The sequence below is a fragment of the Aulonocara stuartgranti genome, assembly GCF_965226115.1.
Source record: "Aulonocara stuartgranti genome assembly, chromosome: 9".
Lineage (NCBI taxonomy): Eukaryota > Metazoa > Chordata > Actinopteri > Cichliformes > Cichlidae > Aulonocara > Aulonocara stuartgranti.
In genome coordinates, this window is record NC_138960.1 from 12471152 (window position 1) to 12488738 (window position 17587).

Here is a 17587-nt window from a genome sequence, read left to right on the forward strand (position 1 = left end):
TAAACTTGTGAAAATACAGTTAAAATTCAAAAATGTATGTTCTGCATCAAATTTTCCAAACTCCTCCAATTGGCCGGATTGGAGTCTTGACCGGGCCGATTCTGGCTCGCGGTCCGTATGTTTGCCACCCGTGGTTTACATCCTTTCCATAAGTCTTGCGCTCCCATCTAAACGAAGTGAGAATCGGTGAGAATGTATTTCCGCGCCCTCGCTCGAACTTCCGGTTACTCCCCTCCACGCTGGTACTCCGTGCCTGTTTGTACTCAAGCACTGTGAAAACTTGCATCATCCAGGAGGGGGGACAAAACAGCAGCCGAACATAAATGGGCACGACAGAAGTAACCTATAGGATATTTAATTGTTCCAGAGGAAGCGCCTCCCCCAGATGTGAGTCGGCCGGTCACAGTTGAGTGTACAAAGCGGCAGACGGGCGGAGGACTCGCGGGGACATCCAGTTTGCCGGTGTGGAGGTGTCTCCGTGTAAATGTACACGTTGAGCAAAGTGCAAGGTCCCCTCAGTGCACGTACAGATATGAGCTCTGACCGACTCTAGCGACTGCTGCTCCTCGTGTCTCCCTCTCAGCTAGCTTTTATGTGCCTTTTTACACTGTGATTATTTTTTTTTAAATATAAGCTAGTTTAACTTTTAAACCAAAGATGTCGTGCCTTTTACTGGGAGTCATACGAAGGTGGGTTATCGCGGCTTTCTAGTGTTTCTGCGATTTAAATGTGTGTCTGCTTTATTCTAACTTCTTTTGTTTTAAAAGTGTTTTGCTTGCTGTTTAGGTTACGATAAACGCGCGGGCAACAGTCACCCCTTCACTGTATTTTCGATGCTTTTATTTTGAAAAGAAAATGACACTAAGCATGAAAACTGAATTCGTTAAGACCATTTTTTGTATGAAAACTAAAAAAGAGACCATTTTGAAGTAAGAGTTTAGACACTGTAGCAGTCTTCATTTATTGTAACAGATTTACATATTCCCAAACTATTCTACTATTCTAAGGAGTTCCTGGAAACAGTTTCACCTTACTGTGACTCTTCCTGTTTGACAGCTGTTCTGTTACCTGCTGAAAAATGTCGTTTGACCTGATAGTTGATACTGGATAATGAAGTTATTTGCTGGCACTCATGACACAAATATAATTTCATGTCTTTATGACTGAAGGAACACATCAGGATAATTTGCCATCTAAACTTTGCTGCTTTTACCCCTCCAGGATTTGTGATAAGCCAACATCACACAAGACTGAAAGTGAGCACTCGATGACATTGTGTGTGTGTTTGCGCATTTATTTTGCTATCATGGATGCATGTTAGAGAGTGGGTGAATTAGTGACTCAGTGACCTGTGGATTTTGTTTGTATTTCCACTTGAGAGATTGCTCATGCCCGGAGGCATGTCCCAGAGTATTTTACTGTGTATTCACCACAGTAGGAGGAGTACTAATGCATGCAGCATGTGTGCATGCTCCTTGAAGTGATGTGCTGGCTTGTCTTTGCTTGACGATTAGACTCCTCCTTAAAGAGGCCTTTGACCAGGATCTGTCAGGGCTTTGAAGGTGGACTGTAGGCGTGTCGGCCTGTGGTGTGTGAGGATTGGCTTACTCACTTGGAGGTGTGTTAGGGGAACAAGTTGTTTATCTAGGATAATCAATAACAGAGCTTAGTGATGAGTTCTTTGAAAGTGTTTGGTCGGAAAAATATTAATCCTTAAACATTAGACCAGGTCCTGCTGAATAGTTGTTCCCTTGATGGCTTATGTCTGGATAAATCTATGCAACAATATACCAAGCAGGAGGCAAAGACGTGGCATAATCAGATGGTTGACTGCAGGGAAAGTTGGATGAGTCATCAAAGTCTTTACAGGATTTCTAAAAAAATGTAAAAATATCACAGTTTCTCTGTTGCAGACAAAGAAAAGCAAAGCTGCTAATCTCTTCTCCCAGCTCCCATGAGTTCCTTAGCAAGAAAATGAACAGTTAAAACATTTGCTCGTGTTTAATTCACTTCAAATTCAATCCAGCTCATCCTAATCTCAGTCACACTGGAGATAATATTCAGCACCACCCTTGTTAATTATCATCAGCAGTGTGACAATGATGATGTTTTGGAGCATAGGTAATTGATTTACTGTGGAGGGGGTAAAGGGTCTAAAAGTCTGCAGAGCTGACCAAAGGGACCGGTTTATCGGAAGTCACAGATAAGCCTAAACAAAGTGTCGTCATTTTTGGGTCAAAGGTCAAATAATAGTTGTCTGTTACCGTTGCTGTAGAGCCACAGCCTTGTTGCCCAATAGAACGACAGCCAATCAGTCAAAAGCTGCAGACACAGTGTTGTTTGTAGATGATTATCTCGTCAAGAAACGGGTTTAGTGTCTTTCTCAAATACACCAAATGAGCTGCAGCTGCTCCAAACTGTGGGTACAGTTTACTGGTAAGAAAATGTAAATTCAGTTGAAAAGTCAGCTACAGACCTAACGCACTGTGTCTGAAAGCTGCTTTAAAGTTGGCCTTGAGTGTGACAGTAGTTCTTACTCCTCAGCTCTGTGCCTTCACACTGCTGGGTCATGTGATGCCTTGCTCATCTTGAACTTCTTGTTGTGCCTGCTGCTCACACCCTTTGTACATTCAGACCAGACTAATGTGTATGTGTGCATGCATCAGTGAAAGCGAGCACATGTGTGCGTGCGTGTGTGTGTGTACAGGATGTATGTATAATGAACCACCGACTGCTGCCAATTGGAGCCACGTGCCTGCAGCTGACTTCATGTATTGATCTTTGAAACAAAGTGAATGTGTGTGATTTGTTTTGGCAGTTATTAGCTGCTCCTTTTAAAAAAACGGGCCTCTCATGCGACCATAAAGAACACGAATTTCACTTTTTTCTAAAGAGGTCATGGGGTTCAGCCATAGTGTCCACAGACACAAAGCACATGCATTGTGTGTTCTATTGTCAGAGACAGGCAAGGGACACGCATGCAGACACCCATAGGCTTGTGTTGTAACTGCATACATGATGACTCTCAGTGGCTTATGTTTGTGAATATCAAGCTGCTAACAAACAGAGGGCCCTGCACCCACCCACAGACCTCTCAGCATATGTGGAAAGGTCAGCTTGAGGCTTTTAGGTTTCTCTAATAACAACAACAAAGACACCTCATTATCACTGCTGCCGCAAAGTGATACTTTGAGGCTTTAAAAGGTGTTTTAGCTTGTCTGTGGCACTCTAAGTACAATAAGGTGGATTAAACTTTGACACTTTTTAACTTGCTTTTTTTCAAGTGTCATATTTGAAACCATCCTGTGTCCTTTAAAGGTTACATCTTGGAAAAATGTCATACATGAAGATACTAAAGGTTATACATAAAAATAAAAACACAAAAACAAGTTGTTTCTGAGGGGGCCGTACGGAGTGACTGAAGACCAGAAACAACAACAAATATTTAAAAATGCTGCCAACAGACAAAGAGCACCACACACTTCAGTATTACTGTCAAACATCAAACAACAAGGACACCTGTCTGTACATTTACAATGCACTGCAGCATTTGGTACATTTAGACTGGGAGGGCACTGTGGTATTGTGGCACAATTGCGTCATAGCAAGAAGGCCCTGGCAAAAAATCCAGGCTTTTGCATGTTCTCCCCACATCTCAGTCCAAAGACACGAGTTTGGGTTAACTGTTCATTCTACATTGGCCATTGGTGTGAATGTGAACGTGAACGGTTGTTTGTCTCTTTGTGTTAGCCCTGTGATAAATGGTGTACACCCTGGACACGTCATCTATCTTACTCCCTGTAACATCTGGAATACAGCGGCCCCTCATTTATGGCGGGAGTTATTTTGAAAGTTTAACCAAAAGGCATTTCAAGTAGAAATGGGCTGACATATCCTGAGTATAACCATGTATAATATCCACTGAAGTTAAAAAGAGGTGCTTTGCAACATTATACTGCGGTGTGTCAAATAAAAAAGTCAAATATGTAATTTTCGGACCATAAGGTGCACGGGATCATAAGGCACGTTAAGCGAAACAAAGCACTCAGATAAATCAAACTTTATTCAACTCATTCTTCTTGCTTCCTCCACTTCTGTACCATTGATTCATTAATGCTGTATTCTATAACAGCTGCTCTATTCCCATGTTGTTGCAGTATATTAATGACTAACCTCGTATTGTGGATGGATTATCTCAGTTATTCTCCTGACTGAAGTTTGGTCCGTTTACAGCATCCTGCCATGCGATTGCATTTGTCTCTAACCATCAGGAACCTTAACGTTAACTTTTATCAAGTGGAAAAGTGTTAGTGTTCATCCTCCAGCTTCACTGTTTATGTTATGCTAACATAGCTGTGTCGCTAGCGATCACGTAGCACATCATTATATACCAGCTAGCCCAACTTCAGTAACACAACAAACGTCACTGCTGTTTAGTTTCCTGTCTTCATTTATGTTGGAAGTGATAGCAGAGCTTTATGTTTGAATTTTTTCAGAAATCTTAGTTAGAACATGCTATGTCATGCTTAGGTAACTAGCGAAACTAGCGAGCTAACTTCCTGCTTGCTTCTAACTCCGTTAAGTGTAATAAATTCTGTTTTCATGGATGCCTGGATGTTAAACTTCATAGTTACATCTGGTAAAGCAGCAAAGCGGAACGTTTTATTAAAGATGAAAGAATCTAGACAGTTTTTCTCTCAGTGATGCTGCAGTGTTCGTTTGACTTTGGGACATGAAACGGACAGAGTTTAGGACCCAGATTACTCCCAGATTTACAAGCACCTTAGTCCAACAAATACGGTGTTCTGGGAATCCATCCTACCTGACAAACCATCCTACCCATTGTTTCTGCGCGGAAACTGACGGACAAACACCAAACTAGTTCCGCATCACTGCAGTGGCACCATTTTTACAAACTAATTCTGGTTCATCCATTTCACTCAACGATCCGCTTTCTCCCTTCTCATTCTCCGTTGCCGCCATGCTTTTTCGGCCATGTGCATATGAAAACAAAGGCACTGCGCATGCGCGTTTTACCCATATTCTATCGTGACATTTCATTTTCTTATCGCTGCCTGACATTGTACCGGTATTACCGTAAACGGTATAATATGGCCCAGCCCTATCCAGTATTATAGAATGAAACCAAAGATCAAAAATTGTTTTCTGGTCCAGAACATGGGAATAGAGCAGCTGTGAGAGAATTCAGCATTAATGAATCAATAGTACGGAATCAGAATCAGAATACTTTATTGATCCTTAAGGGAAATTAAGTAGAGAAAGGAAGAAGAATGAGTTGAGTAAAGTTTGAAATGTCTGACTGTTTTGTTTCGCTTAATGCGCCTCATAATCTGGTACGCTAACTTCTACCTTCCTTTAGCATGTCCAGAAGTCCAACTTTTTGTGGGATGGTTAGCATCTTCCTCTGCCTTTTTGGGTGCTACTGCAGGCGCCTTTGACGGTGCAAAATGTTTTGTTGACATTGTTGTGTTTGTTTGGGAGAAAACATACAACCATACAGTACAGCACTTCAAAGTCACACTACTAGCCATAGAAGATTTATGTAAATTTGACAAGCTGAACGTATTCTGTACTGTACAGGAGACACAGACATGGAGATTAATTGACAATGGTCTACAGCCAATCAGGACGCAGAACACAATGCACTGTTACAAAAAAAAGCATGCAAAATTGCACACACAAAAAAACCCGCAAAACAGGGAGGCTGTGAAAGGTTAACCGGGATATAGCGAGGGACCACTGTAGTTCGCCCCCATCCCCTGGATCATTAATTGGGTAAGCGGAAGAAAATGGATGAATAGCTAGATTACATGAGGAGACTCGCCTTGTATTAGTCTCTTGTGGCAGGTTTTTGCAGGAATTTACTCTAAAGAATGAAAGAAGGAAGACGTTTGATTGCTTTATAGATATGTCTCTCAGCTGTCCCCTGGCAAATTCACTGCTCTAAGCTTGGTCAGTTATTTATTTTATGCGTTGTATGGCAAAAGAAAAAACATTGGATTTCAGTCCAACAAATACTATTGTTAAAGAAGTTCTGATCTCTTCAGGTTGGAGTTGTGTTTAGTCTGTTTTGTTGGATTTTTCTTCTAGTCGCCAGTAGAGTGATTTTAAATTGTCCTTCTCTTTCAGGAAGGGTGGTTTCGGGGCGAGCGTCGGGGTTCGATCTCTGGCCTCAATCCCGTCGCTGCCACCCGCGGTGGCCGACTTTGTGAAGGGGGCTGTGGAGGAGTGTAAGCCTACCAATGTACACGTGGTGACTGGGACGCCGGAAGAGACGGCCAACATCCTGGCAGGTCTGGAGAGGGATGGCATGGTCAAGAAGCTTCCCAAATATGAGAACTGGTAAAGATAATGGAACAGCATACAAAACAAAGCAATCACCTAAAGTAGTTATTTGGAAACATGCTGTGAGAGCTTTCAATAATAAACGTTTTATTTGGCAGTTGGTTGGCACGTACAGACCCAAAAGATGTGGCCCGAGTGGAGAGCAAGACTGTGATAGTGACCAAGAAGAAGAGAGACACGATCCCCATCCCTGCAGCAGGGGTGAAAAGCCAGCTGGGTAGCTGGATGAGTGAGTCTGACTGGCAGAAAGCCAGAGAGGAGCGTTTCCCTGGCAGCATGGCCGGTACGTAATTGGACGGAAGTCAAATGTTTGTTCATTGTTGCCAGGAGACCGAGCATTTTCACCTTTCCTCTGTTTTAATTGACTGTCACGTTCACCTCGTTAAAGGATTCTATTTAAAAAGGGATATTTTCATTTTAATGCTAATAAAATGTTTTAAGAATAGTTTGAAAAATGGTTTTAAAAAACAGGAAGGATTTCCCATAAGTATTTATAAGGGGAGGGGCTACTTTAAACACCTGCAGGTCACTAAAAACATGTTGTACTCTTTCAGCTAGTGTGTGCTTGGATTCTTGGCCAGTGTAACAACTTTTCTTTGTGGTATAGAAAAGTGTACCTTATTGATCATATTAGACATGCAGTCTGCATAGCTCCCAATTATTATCACAAAGATCTCAAGGAAAATGTGTTTACAACCTTTAACTATATCGGTGCTGTTGCTTGATCTACTTGACCTTCAGCTTTTAGATTTGAACCTTGTTTTCTACATCAGCTAAAGTAACTGCATCAATGTGTTGTTTTTAATCTGTGTCCTCACTGTAGGCCGGACTATGTATGTGATCCCCTTCAGCATGGGTCCCGTAGGCTCAGCTCTGACCAAATATGGTGTCCAGGTAAAAGCTATTGTTCTCTCACTAGTTCATACTCAGCAAAAACCTGCAGTAAACACGTGAGCCTGCTGTGCTGCTTTCTTCCAGTGAATTGCTGTAATTTATTTTGTGTGTACTTTTTATTTTTATTTTTTTTAATCACTGGGCTTCCTAAGTTATAGGTCAGCGTAATAATCAGTTTATTTTTTCTTCCAGGTGACGGACTCCCCGTATGTTGTGGCCAGTATGGGTATCATGACGCGTATGGGCACTCCTGTTCTCAATAAACTGGCTGAGGGAGTGGAGTTTGTCCGCTGTCAGCACTCCGTGGGGCGACCTTTACCTCTCAAAGGTGCAGATTTCAAGAGCCTGAATCGAGTTTTATTTGTAATTTCTATCCGTTTTTGCAACATTTTATACATTTTCCTGCCTTTTATTTGTTCCCTCCTTTTTACTACTAGCTCCTCTGGTGAACTCGTGGCCCTGCAACCCAGAAAAGGTGCTGATATCCCACCTGCCCGACACCAGGCAGATCCTCTCCTTCGGCAGTGGCTATGGAGGGAACTCTCTCCTTGGGAAAAAGTGCTTTGCCCTGCGCATCGCCTCCCGCATCGCCAAAGATGAAGGCTGGCTGGCTGAGCACATGCTGGTTAGAATGCTATGTAATGATTATGACCTGAGTCTGAATTAAAGAGGGTTTATTTTAATTAAAAACATTAACACTACAAGCCTACACCTTCTACATTTATTAAAAACGTGGAGTTATATTCTTGCTAATATTAATATTTCCCTCTTTCTTCTCTCTTCAGATCCTAGGAATCACCAGTCCTCAGGGTGTGAAGCGATACATTGCAGCTGCCTTCCCCAGCGCTTGTGGTAAAACCAACCTGGCCATGATGAAACCAGCTCTACCAGGCTGGAAGGTTGAGTGTGTAGGCGACGACATTGCCTGGATGAAGTTTGACAGCCAAGGTGAGTGAAGCACTCACTTCATTTTAGTAATCCAAAAATAATCTGTAGTTACAAAAAGCCCTCTAATCTTTCTGTAGGTAAACTGAGGGCCATCAACCCAGAAAACGGGTTCTTTGGCGTGGCCCCGGGCACCTCCAACAAGACCAACCCCTACGCCATGGCTACTATTGTTAAAAATACTGTGTTCACCAATGTTGGTGAAACCAGCGATGGGGGGGTGTGGTGGGAAGGACTCGACCCCCCTCCTGCTGACATGGCGCTCACAGATTGGCATGGCAAAACCTGGAAACAAGGTGACATCAGTTGTTGTGTATCAGTATACTTAACAGTCAAAGTGTATACAGCACCATCTGCTGGTGAACCAAAGCAAAGTCACAAATTTAGAACTGGGTGGAAGTAGTGATTCCCGGGCCCCCTGGTGGTCTGCAAAGGTACTGCAGGTGGGCCGCAGTATTAACTGACATTCAGATTCAAAATACTTTAATAAGATTATTATGTGGGTTACAGTTACTCCAAGAAAGTAACAGCAACAGACTAAACTAATTAAATAATACAATTTACTACAATGTTTACAAATTTAAGAAATAGCACAATGTATATATGTATACAAACTGCTCAATTATAAATATCAAGAATATTACAGAGGTTAAATTTATATGATTGATATTTAACTCTAATCTGTGAAACGTCGTAATTTGTTATTTTACCGTAGAGCACGTGCAAAAGGGTGTAAGTATTGGAGTTGTACGGGGAGATTTCCTGTGTCATTCAGTGGTGTATTTGAGTAATCTCGGTCTGTCACTGAATGTGCTTCTGTGATTAGCCAGCAAGCCATGGAGTGGGTGGGAGGTTTTATCCAGCATTGTCCTTATCTTGGACAACATCAGCCTCTCAGAAATTCAGTTTGAAATTACTCACAAATCTGTAGAGTGACACATTTATAAAAAAAATGTGAATTCAAACTGGTAATAGGAGACGGCTAGTTTGTGGGTCCTTAGGGACTAGAAAAGCGCTATACAAATACAGGCCATTTACCATTTTTTACCATTACTCAGTTGCAGGTGGATCGCATATTGGTGTTATACTACTTTGCATATGACTGTGCAGCAACACGTGTTCTGTTTAGGTTTTTAATGCAGTTTTCAAGGAAATGCATGGCTCTCTTTGTTTGAGAGTGAAGATTTATAATTGGGTGTCCCCATGAGATTTTCAGTTTTTTTTCCAGGGGTTGCAGTACTCTTGACTTTGGTAGGTCAAGAGTACTGCGAGAGTCAAGAGTAGACGCAGTTAACCATTAACCATGACATTAAAAACACGAGCTGTTAACAAACAAACAAACAAACAAACAAGCAGTTTGTCTTCTTTGTACACAGGAAGCTCAACACTCTGCGCCCACCCCAACTCCCGTTTCTGTGCACCAGCGGCTCAGTGTCCCATCATTGACCCCCAGTGGGAGAGTGAGGAGGGTGTCCCCATTGATGCCATCATCTTTGGTGGGAGGAGGCCAGAAGGTTGGTGCCAAGTTTAAACACACTTTGTACCCCGGTGGATTCATATTATCACATTTTGGCTGTTCATCCACACAAAAACACCCACAACACATTTAAAATGAAACGGTGCAGTCTTGATGTTCATGGGCAACATGAACAAATATACAACATATACAATATACAGCATATACAAATACAGGCCATTTACCATTCATCAATAACATTTTCAGCTTTAGTGAAATGAAATGGTTTTTTTTTTTTGAGAAATTATAGATGTATTATATATTACACTCCTGTCTGTTTTGTTGGATCAGTCGGGGTACATACTGACTCAAGATGCCATATGTAAATTAAGAGAATATGGTGGCTCTGTATTTTACTGGTTTACACTTATTGGTAAATAAAAGCGGGTACATGGGTCTGGCCTGTGTGGGTACATTGACTTAAAAGGTTGGGAGTCACTGTTTTAATAGAGACACAAGATAGGACTCGCAGTGCTTGAAATAGTCAAGCATTGATTGCAGTTTATGGTTCATGAAGTACGATGTATTTTCTCTTTTGAGTGTATTACAACAGCATGAAGTTTTTAAAAAAATAAATAATTGGAGCGCAGTATAACTTGTAGCAGAAAGTAGGCTTGCACCAAATCTGATCACATGATGTTGATGTTGTCAGGAGTCCCATTGGTCTACGAGTCTTTGAACTGGCAGCACGGAGTATTTATTGGAGCTGCAATGAGGTCTGAGGCCACAGCAGCTGCTGAGCATAAAGGTACGGATCCTCACATGTTTCTGAGATGCAGTTCTGTGAAACTCTCCGGAGCGGTCTCTTTACTTTTGCTGTTTTTCACATAATGAAATAATGAGGAAGTTGCTTTTCCATTTTCCCTCCAGGCAAGGTGATCATGCACGACCCCTTCGCCATGCGGCCGTTCTTCGGCTACAACTTTGGAGACTACCTCGCTCACTGGCTGAGCATGCAGAGCCGTAAGGCCCCCACTCAGCTGCCCAAGATCTTCCACGTCAACTGGTTCAGAAAGGACCCGGCAACCGGCGCCTTCCTGTGGCCTGGCTTCGGTGAGAACGCCCGCGTGCTAGAGTGGATCTTTAAACGCTGCGGCAGAGAGAGAGAGGACGAGGCAGCCAAAAAGAGCATCATCGGCTGGGTGCCACAAGATGGTGCCATCGACACTAAAGGTCTGGGCAGCAAGGTAGATATGGGCGCACTGTTTGACGTGCCCAAGCCTTTCTGGCAGAAGGAGACCCAGGAATTGAAAGCCTACTTTACTCAGCAGGTTGGCACTGACCTGCCAGCGCAGGTGGAGGCTGAGCTCAAGGCACTGGAGGATAGAGTACACAATTAAAAAGCCTCCTGACAGGAAGTAAACAAAGAAGCAGGGAGGGAGGTACTCAGGAAGCAGAATTCACATCATGAAGGTGTAATCAGAACTAGTGACCCGAGTTTACATACACAAAAATTTATAAATGAATAAATAAACAAAAAATGGGTAGAATGAATCTTATGTTGAGGATTCAGTCATAAAACCAGCAATAATGTGAATATCAAACTTTCCCTGTGTATGAAAACGCATTCAGTGACTCCTGCCTGTCCCTTTGCAAAGAGAATTGAGATGTGAGATTATCAGTACAACACCTTCTGTTTTTGGACATCATTTTACACTGTTGCTATAACATTTGAGGCTGCTGCTGGGTTGGTAGGTGGAACATCATACTGAAGTGCAACCAATGGTGCCTTTTAAGCGTTTTAACAATAATGAGTTCAGGCTGCAAATGTTTACAGGCTGAAGCCCAAAGATTTTTTTTTTTTTTTTAGAAAGAAGATGCAGTCAGAACATTTTTAATTCATTAAAATAACATTTTAAAGGATTATTTTTATCACCACTTTTTAACACTTAACATCCCTTCCAGGACTGACTCATGAATCACTAATCATTCAAGACATCCCATAATAGTTTTGTTATAAAAACATGTCTATATATATATATATATGAATATATATGTATACACGTGTACACATCAGAAGAAAGGATTTTGTTTTATACATGATTTGAAACACTGACTGCTCGGTTATTTAATCATTGGCGGGGATGGTGTTAAATACACTAAATGCACATACATTATCCAGCTCTCATGAAATGTCATTTTAATGTTAAAATGAAAGAAAAAAAACCTTAAAAATGCATTAGCTGTTCAAAAGTGAAAAGTTTAGCGGGTTTTCACTGAGGCCAAAGATCACTATGCATTATTCATCTCGCCAATCGCATGATTTGATTTCAAGCGACGTTTACTTGCAGTACGTGAAACGTTGGACCAATTCAAGTCACTGAGATTATAAGGTATTTGTAGAAGTTGTACGCTGAGGATTTTATTACAGTGCAATGAATAAACCTCTTTTAAGGCAGACACAATGGCTGGTGTATTTTTTCCCCCACAGTACACAAGTCTAACACTTAAAAAAATGTTGACAAATATTACATGCAGAGTATTTCACACTCACAATGTCAACACAGATACATTAGTGTGATAACGTAAGTGACAAAACCACATGAGAAGTAGAAAGTTTGGTCACTGAACTGTGAACAGCATGAATAACGCTGGATGCATACACTTCAGACGTGATAAAAGTACTTACCACAAAAGGTAACATCATCTTTTCAACAGGACTGAACTGAATGCGAAATAGCAAAGAACTCTTTACAACTGACAGTTCAGTTACACACCGAAGAGCTAAAAATAACAGGCAAAATATTCAAACGTAGAAAGTAGTATCAGAACTAGGATTCAGCTATGAAAACACCATGTTACTAGTAACAAGTCTTTATATTTGCTGTTTTTCATATATTTTATTTAGAGTCGGGCCCTTTAGGCTCCAGCCTTGTCAGGTCTGAGGTACGTACTTTTAGCACTTCAAAGCTCCTCGCTTTAGAAGCCGTCTCCATCTGTAAACACATCTGATGCAGATTACACCTCTGATAATACTGTGTCATTGCAATGTAATAAGAGGAACATTGTCCATTCCTGTAAGATACCCTAAAGGTTATTTTTACTAAATAATATTTTTCTTCCCTTATAACCTCCTGTTACTTCCCTTGCTCTACTGTATCTACCGGGAAGTACTTTTAGTTGGTAAAAAAGTACACGTGAAATTCAGTAAATGTCGGGAGGCAATAAAACGGGTTAGGTAATAAGGTACGGGCTGTATTATGAAGTCCTACAACAAACACATACAATATGAGGAGGTTTTGAGTTTCTCCTTTTCAGAAATACTCGTGTGGCCCAGTCAACTAGTTCCTTGACTGGTGCAGCTTCTGCTCATGGATTTAATGTGAACACAGGAAATCCTCTGCAAACGGCTGCCTGAACATGGTACAGAAGCATGGACATAAAACAGACTGCACAGAGTAATTGGTTCTATTTCAGTGAACTCGTTGCTCCACGTTTCTTTCTTTGTTCAGAGGTTGTTAACTGATACTTCTCATTTTTTCTTCACTTTAGCATAAAGTTCCTCTTGGCCATGAGCACTCTGTGTTAAGCTGTTTTCTGGCTTGTTGACTTTCACCTGTGCGTACACCGTATCCTGCTGCTGTCCTCTGTCCTGCATTGAGCCAGAGGGCACTTCATATCCCAGTGTGGAGAAGTTGATCTCTCCATAGTGGATGTTTTCTTCCTCTTCTTCTGTTTTACCTGTGGACTCTTCGACAACCAGCTCTTCAGTCTGTAAAACGAATCAAATAAAAAGTTCTGTGACATATAAATCTGGTAAGCAGACTGCACGGATGCAGGTACTACTGTAAATAATCACCTGAACAGTCAGGTAATCTACAATTAGTTTTTTTTTTTTAATTTTTATTTTCTTACCTGAGTCTGTTGTTGAGTTTCATGTTTTGACTTTAAGCACCTGGAAGACATGAGTGACATTTAAATATTAGATAACTTTAGGTTAAATACTGTATGTATGTATACATATATATATATGTATATATATGTATATATATATGTATGTATATATATATATATGTATATATATATGTGTGTATATGTGAGTAAAGTTGAGCTTGATGGGAAAGCAGATCATGTTTCTTGCTTTGATGTGTGATATTTACCAAGCCAAGATAACCAAACAGATCAGTAAGATGAACCCAAGGATGCCTCCAAGAAGTGGACCCAGTGGTAAAGAACCATTATTCTGTTGTCCTGATAGAAAAAAAAAAGAATGATATTAAACAGTAATCAAAGATATGATTTAATGTGTGTTGTGTGTGTAAAACGTTGGTGATGTGGTTTGTCTTTACCAGCACGAATCTCTGCTGATGTCTGATTACCCAGATCATTAGTGGCCACACAGTAATAAACTCCTCCATCTGTTACATTGAAGCTGTAAATCTCTCCTTCAGATACTTTCACAGCTCCATCTCTGCTCTTCTTGAACCAGGTGAAGCTGCTGACTGGAGGTTTGGCTCTGCTGGAGCAGGTCAGGTTCACCCAGCTGCCTGCTGACACCAAACCTGATGGACTGATGGATGCTGAGGTGTCTTTAGGAGCATCTGGAGAGAAAAACATAAATATGTTGTCCGATGGGATTCAGTTCAACAATAAACTCTGATTGTCTTACATGAAACACTGAGAGTCTCTTCTGTCTCTGCTGTCTTGGTGTCGTTTCCTTGGTTCACAGGATATCTGGCAGAGCAGCTGATCTTCTTTCCATCATGTGTGTCTGACAGAGTGATGTTCTGCTGGATTTTAGTTGTAAAGCTTCCATCTGTGTTTTCCTCTATTTTGTTGTGAGAGTCTTGTGTGAGATTCCAGGTGAGTTGAGGAGGGGAGTGTGGACAGGGAGTGAGAGCTGAGCAGGTTATAGTGACAGACTCCTTCTCCTTCAGATCACCTTGGATTGTAATATTGGGCCTCCAAGGAGAATCTGTGGTTTAACATCACAGACACAGTTTGCACACTGATAATACAGGAAATACAGTAGAAAAAAAAATCATAATTTTTTACTCTGTTAGAAAAGAAAAAATGGATCATTAATGTTGTTTGATGTTTTTTAAACGGTCAAACATCAAACAAGATGTAGTATTTGATTCTCTCTGTGATATCATTACGGTAGTACAGACATTCTGGGATAATAATAAATACAGAATAATCAGACTGAATTCTGTAATAATTGACCTTTTAGTTCTTTCTGTTGATTAACCCAAAGCTGCATCTGATTACTCATTTTAGTTTTCAGAAAACCTGGACAATAAAAAGAAAACTTTCTCACCTTTAATTTTTATTTTAAGAGGATCACAAACAGCTGTTGCTCTGAACGGCCAGTTCATAATTCTGAAGTAGTATGTGTTTGAATAAGTTGTGGTTAAGTTGGAAAACAGAGTGGTGCAGTTTTTCTCCTTCAGGTTTCCTGTAATCTTCATTGGATAGATGTTAACTGTCCTACTGCTGTTGAAGATCACGTTTTCTGGATAAAGTTTAAAATTAGTATGACTTTTAATCCACACTGCAAACACAGGTTGTGTGCTGTCAAACTTTACTGGTCCAGTTTCACTAAAGTTACATGGGATTTGTAAACAAGATCCACTCAGAGCTTCCATCTCTGTTGGTGCAGTGATGAACAGGTGTGTGTTTGGAGGACAAGCAGCCAAAGTACCTGGAAAAAAAGATAAATACACAAATACACATGAGCAAAAACATAATTATGATAAACTAAGTTTAGCAGATGTGTTTCTTTTTTCTCAACAGCTTTAGTATAAACTGTGTGACTTTGTAAAGTTTCTCTATCTGCACTGATCTGTCAGACTGTAAATGCCTGAAATGAGACGGCTCACTTGGAATAAAGAGGAGACTCAGTAACATGATGTCTGTCATGATGTTCACAGACTGAACTGTCACAAAACTCATCACCTGGAAAAAAAATATAACATCACTTAAAGGTTTGATCAAATCAGGAACTTGCATTGTTTTATAGAGCAATACAAAATTTACATGTATTTGAAATCAGATTAAAAGTGTGTGATATAAAAATTTAGTAAAATATAAAAAATGTTTTCTTACCAAATGATCACACAGCTACAGAGAGAGACAATGTGTGATTTCAACAGAAACACAGTGAGTGAAACACTTCTGTGTTTAGATGTTTTAATGTCAAAGCAAACAGACCTGCGGTGCTTTTGGTTTTCTGCCTTTCTGTATTCAGTCGGTCAGTCTGCTTTTTATGTTCCCCTTGTGCACTCTGCTCTCACTTCAGATGCTGCCAGTCCCACCCGCCTGCCTCTAGATTCACCTGACCTGAGCCTCCACTCACACACTAACCTGTTCTTCATTCTCTCATTAACATTTTTGCACATAGAGCAGCTCGTTTCCCCCAGAGACTGTGTCTCAGCTTTCCACAGTTTTTTTCTCCTGCCTGTTTTGATCTGGATTTTTGTACTTTACTCACAAAAATGTCTTCTTTGCATTTTTATATAACTCCTGGTTTTCGCTCTCGGTTTTCAGACTTGCACTCTCAATACTGTAAAAATACACAAAGTTGTCTGGATGCATGCTCAGTCATCTAGATAAATAAATCCAAAAAGGTTAATTCTGTTCTGTCCAGATAAATAGAATCAACCTTTTGGAACAGACAAACCTTCCTGTGAATAAGAAAGTCAGCTCAGTCTCATCACGGTGCAAATAAATTAATTAAACTAATGATTACATTTTCAATTTCACATTTTCATCCAGGCCTTCAGGTTTGATCCTATTTGCCTGTTATATGTATCAGTATTTTAACTTTACAAATATATAGTACAATTCATTTTTTTAAATTTATAAGCACAAATCTAAAGCAAGATGCAGCCTTACATCATGCAGAAAGGTTTTCTGTTCAGCACACAACAGTAACACTGAAGTCACAGCTACAGTGAAGTAAATAACACTGATCATCTTGTTACAGTGTGATGTTCTGCCGGCCCCTGACATCCATATTGATGTTACTCCTGTAACATCAATATGGTTAGGTAAGGAGTGACATCAATGTGACATTTAGTTATCATTTCAAACCAAACAGACACAACAGCAAATATGACTGATGCAAATATTATAAGAGGTACTAACAAAAAGAATGCCAGACCACATGACTGAGTAATTTTATTACAGAAAGCTGTCTGTACTCACACAGGTTGTGGAAACTGTGTCCGCAGCTTCCTGTTGACCAGCTTCCTCAATTTGTTTAAACACTTCTTGTTTTATTTAATGACTCATTTATCAGTTGAGCCACTTGGCCAAAAGCAGACATCTAAATATATTTCTCTTTCATCATATCTGGAGTTTTCCCTCTGAAAAAAAGTATCAAAAGTAATCATGTATCATGAGAAACTTCAGAGTAACACCACAATAAGCACAGTTAGGTTGTTGGGCAGGAACAACCTAACTCTGCTATGTTATCTGCTATCAGGAAACTTTAAGTCACATCACAGATTCCAATGTTAGTCAACTTAAAAAGTAAATATTATGCATGTTTCATGGCTATTTCTTATTTTATCATCAATATTTGAAAATCATACAACCATACAACACCAAAGTGTTCCCAGGCCAGGTAAAAGAAATAATCACTCTGTCATGCCCTGAGCCTACCCCGGAGATGACTGAAACATCTCACAGAGGCTACGTTCACACCAATGTGTTTTTGTTTGAAAATGCATTGTTTTCTCTCTGTTTGGGCCTCCCGTTCACACTGAGATGGTGTTTTCGCTGATGGAAAATGCAGCATTTTGAAAATGCTCTGAAATACGCATACATTTCCAAACGGTGCTTTCGCGTCGCAGTGTGGACAGCGAAAACGGAAACTTTCTAAAACAATGACGCATGTTAGTCATATGATGCAGTCATGTG

The 17587-nt window shown here is 40.5% G+C and overlaps 2 protein-coding genes across 3 annotated transcripts; one reads left to right on the plus strand and one right to left on the minus strand.

Annotated features, from left to right (window-relative positions):
• The first annotated feature begins 217 nt into the window (after positions 1-217).
• pck2 (phosphoenolpyruvate carboxykinase 2 (mitochondrial)) lies at positions 218-12097 on the plus strand. Its single transcript, XM_082547330.1, has 11 exons — positions 218-689; positions 6151-6363; positions 6465-6649; positions 7190-7260; positions 7453-7588; positions 7698-7885; positions 8046-8208; positions 8286-8501; positions 9582-9719; positions 10374-10469; positions 10592-12097. Exons 1-11 carry the CDS (start codon positions 658-660, stop codon positions 11059-11061), a joined length of 1908 nt encoding a protein of 635 aa, XP_082403456.1. The 5' UTR covers positions 218-657; the 3' UTR covers positions 11062-12097.
• Positions 12098-12237: 140 nt separating this feature from the next.
• Positions 12238-15937, minus strand: LOC309714705 (myelin-associated glycoprotein-like). Of its 2 annotated transcripts, none has more exons than XM_082547342.1 (8): positions 15875-15937; positions 15544-15619; positions 14982-15365; positions 14331-14636; positions 14011-14262; positions 13822-13912; positions 13577-13616; positions 12238-13433 (listed from the first exon to the last, which is right to left on the minus strand). In XM_082547342.1, the coding sequence occupies exons 2-8, from the start codon at positions 15614-15616 to the stop codon at positions 13194-13196; spliced, it is 1386 nt and encodes a 461-aa protein (XP_082403468.1). In that variant the 5' UTR covers positions 15617-15619; positions 15875-15937; the 3' UTR covers positions 12238-13193. The 2 variants fall into 2 exon arrangements, with proteins under 2 accessions (XP_082403468.1, XP_082403467.1); XM_082547341.1 differs by having other exon boundaries at positions 15770-15905.
• Positions 15938-17587: the final 1650 nt, after the last annotated feature.

Excerpts from the sequence above, each read along its gene's own strand:
- pck2 (XM_082547330.1), top strand. The coding sequence starts at position 658 with ATGTCGTGCCTTTTACTGGGAGTCATACGAAG. Across the intron at positions 7,261-7,452 it reads TGACCAAATATGGTGTCCAG|GTGACGGACTCCCCGTATGT; the intron begins GTAAAAGCTATT and ends TTTTTCTTCCAG. Across the intron at positions 8,209-8,285 it reads GATGAAGTTTGACAGCCAAG|GTAAACTGAGGGCCATCAAC; the intron begins GTGAGTGAAGCA and ends ATCTTTCTGTAG.
- LOC309714705 (XM_082547342.1), bottom strand. The coding sequence starts at position 15,616 with ATGAGTTTTGTGACAGTTCAGTCTGTGAACATCATGACAGACATCATG. Across the intron at positions 15,366-15,543 it reads GAGTCTCCTCTTTATTCCAA|GTACTTTGGCTGCTTGTCCT; the intron begins GTGAGCCGTCTC and ends CTTTTTTTCCAG. Across the intron at positions 14,263-14,330 it reads AGAGACTCTCAGTGTTTCAT|ATGCTCCTAAAGACACCTCA; the intron begins GTAAGACAATCA and ends TTTTCTCTCCAG.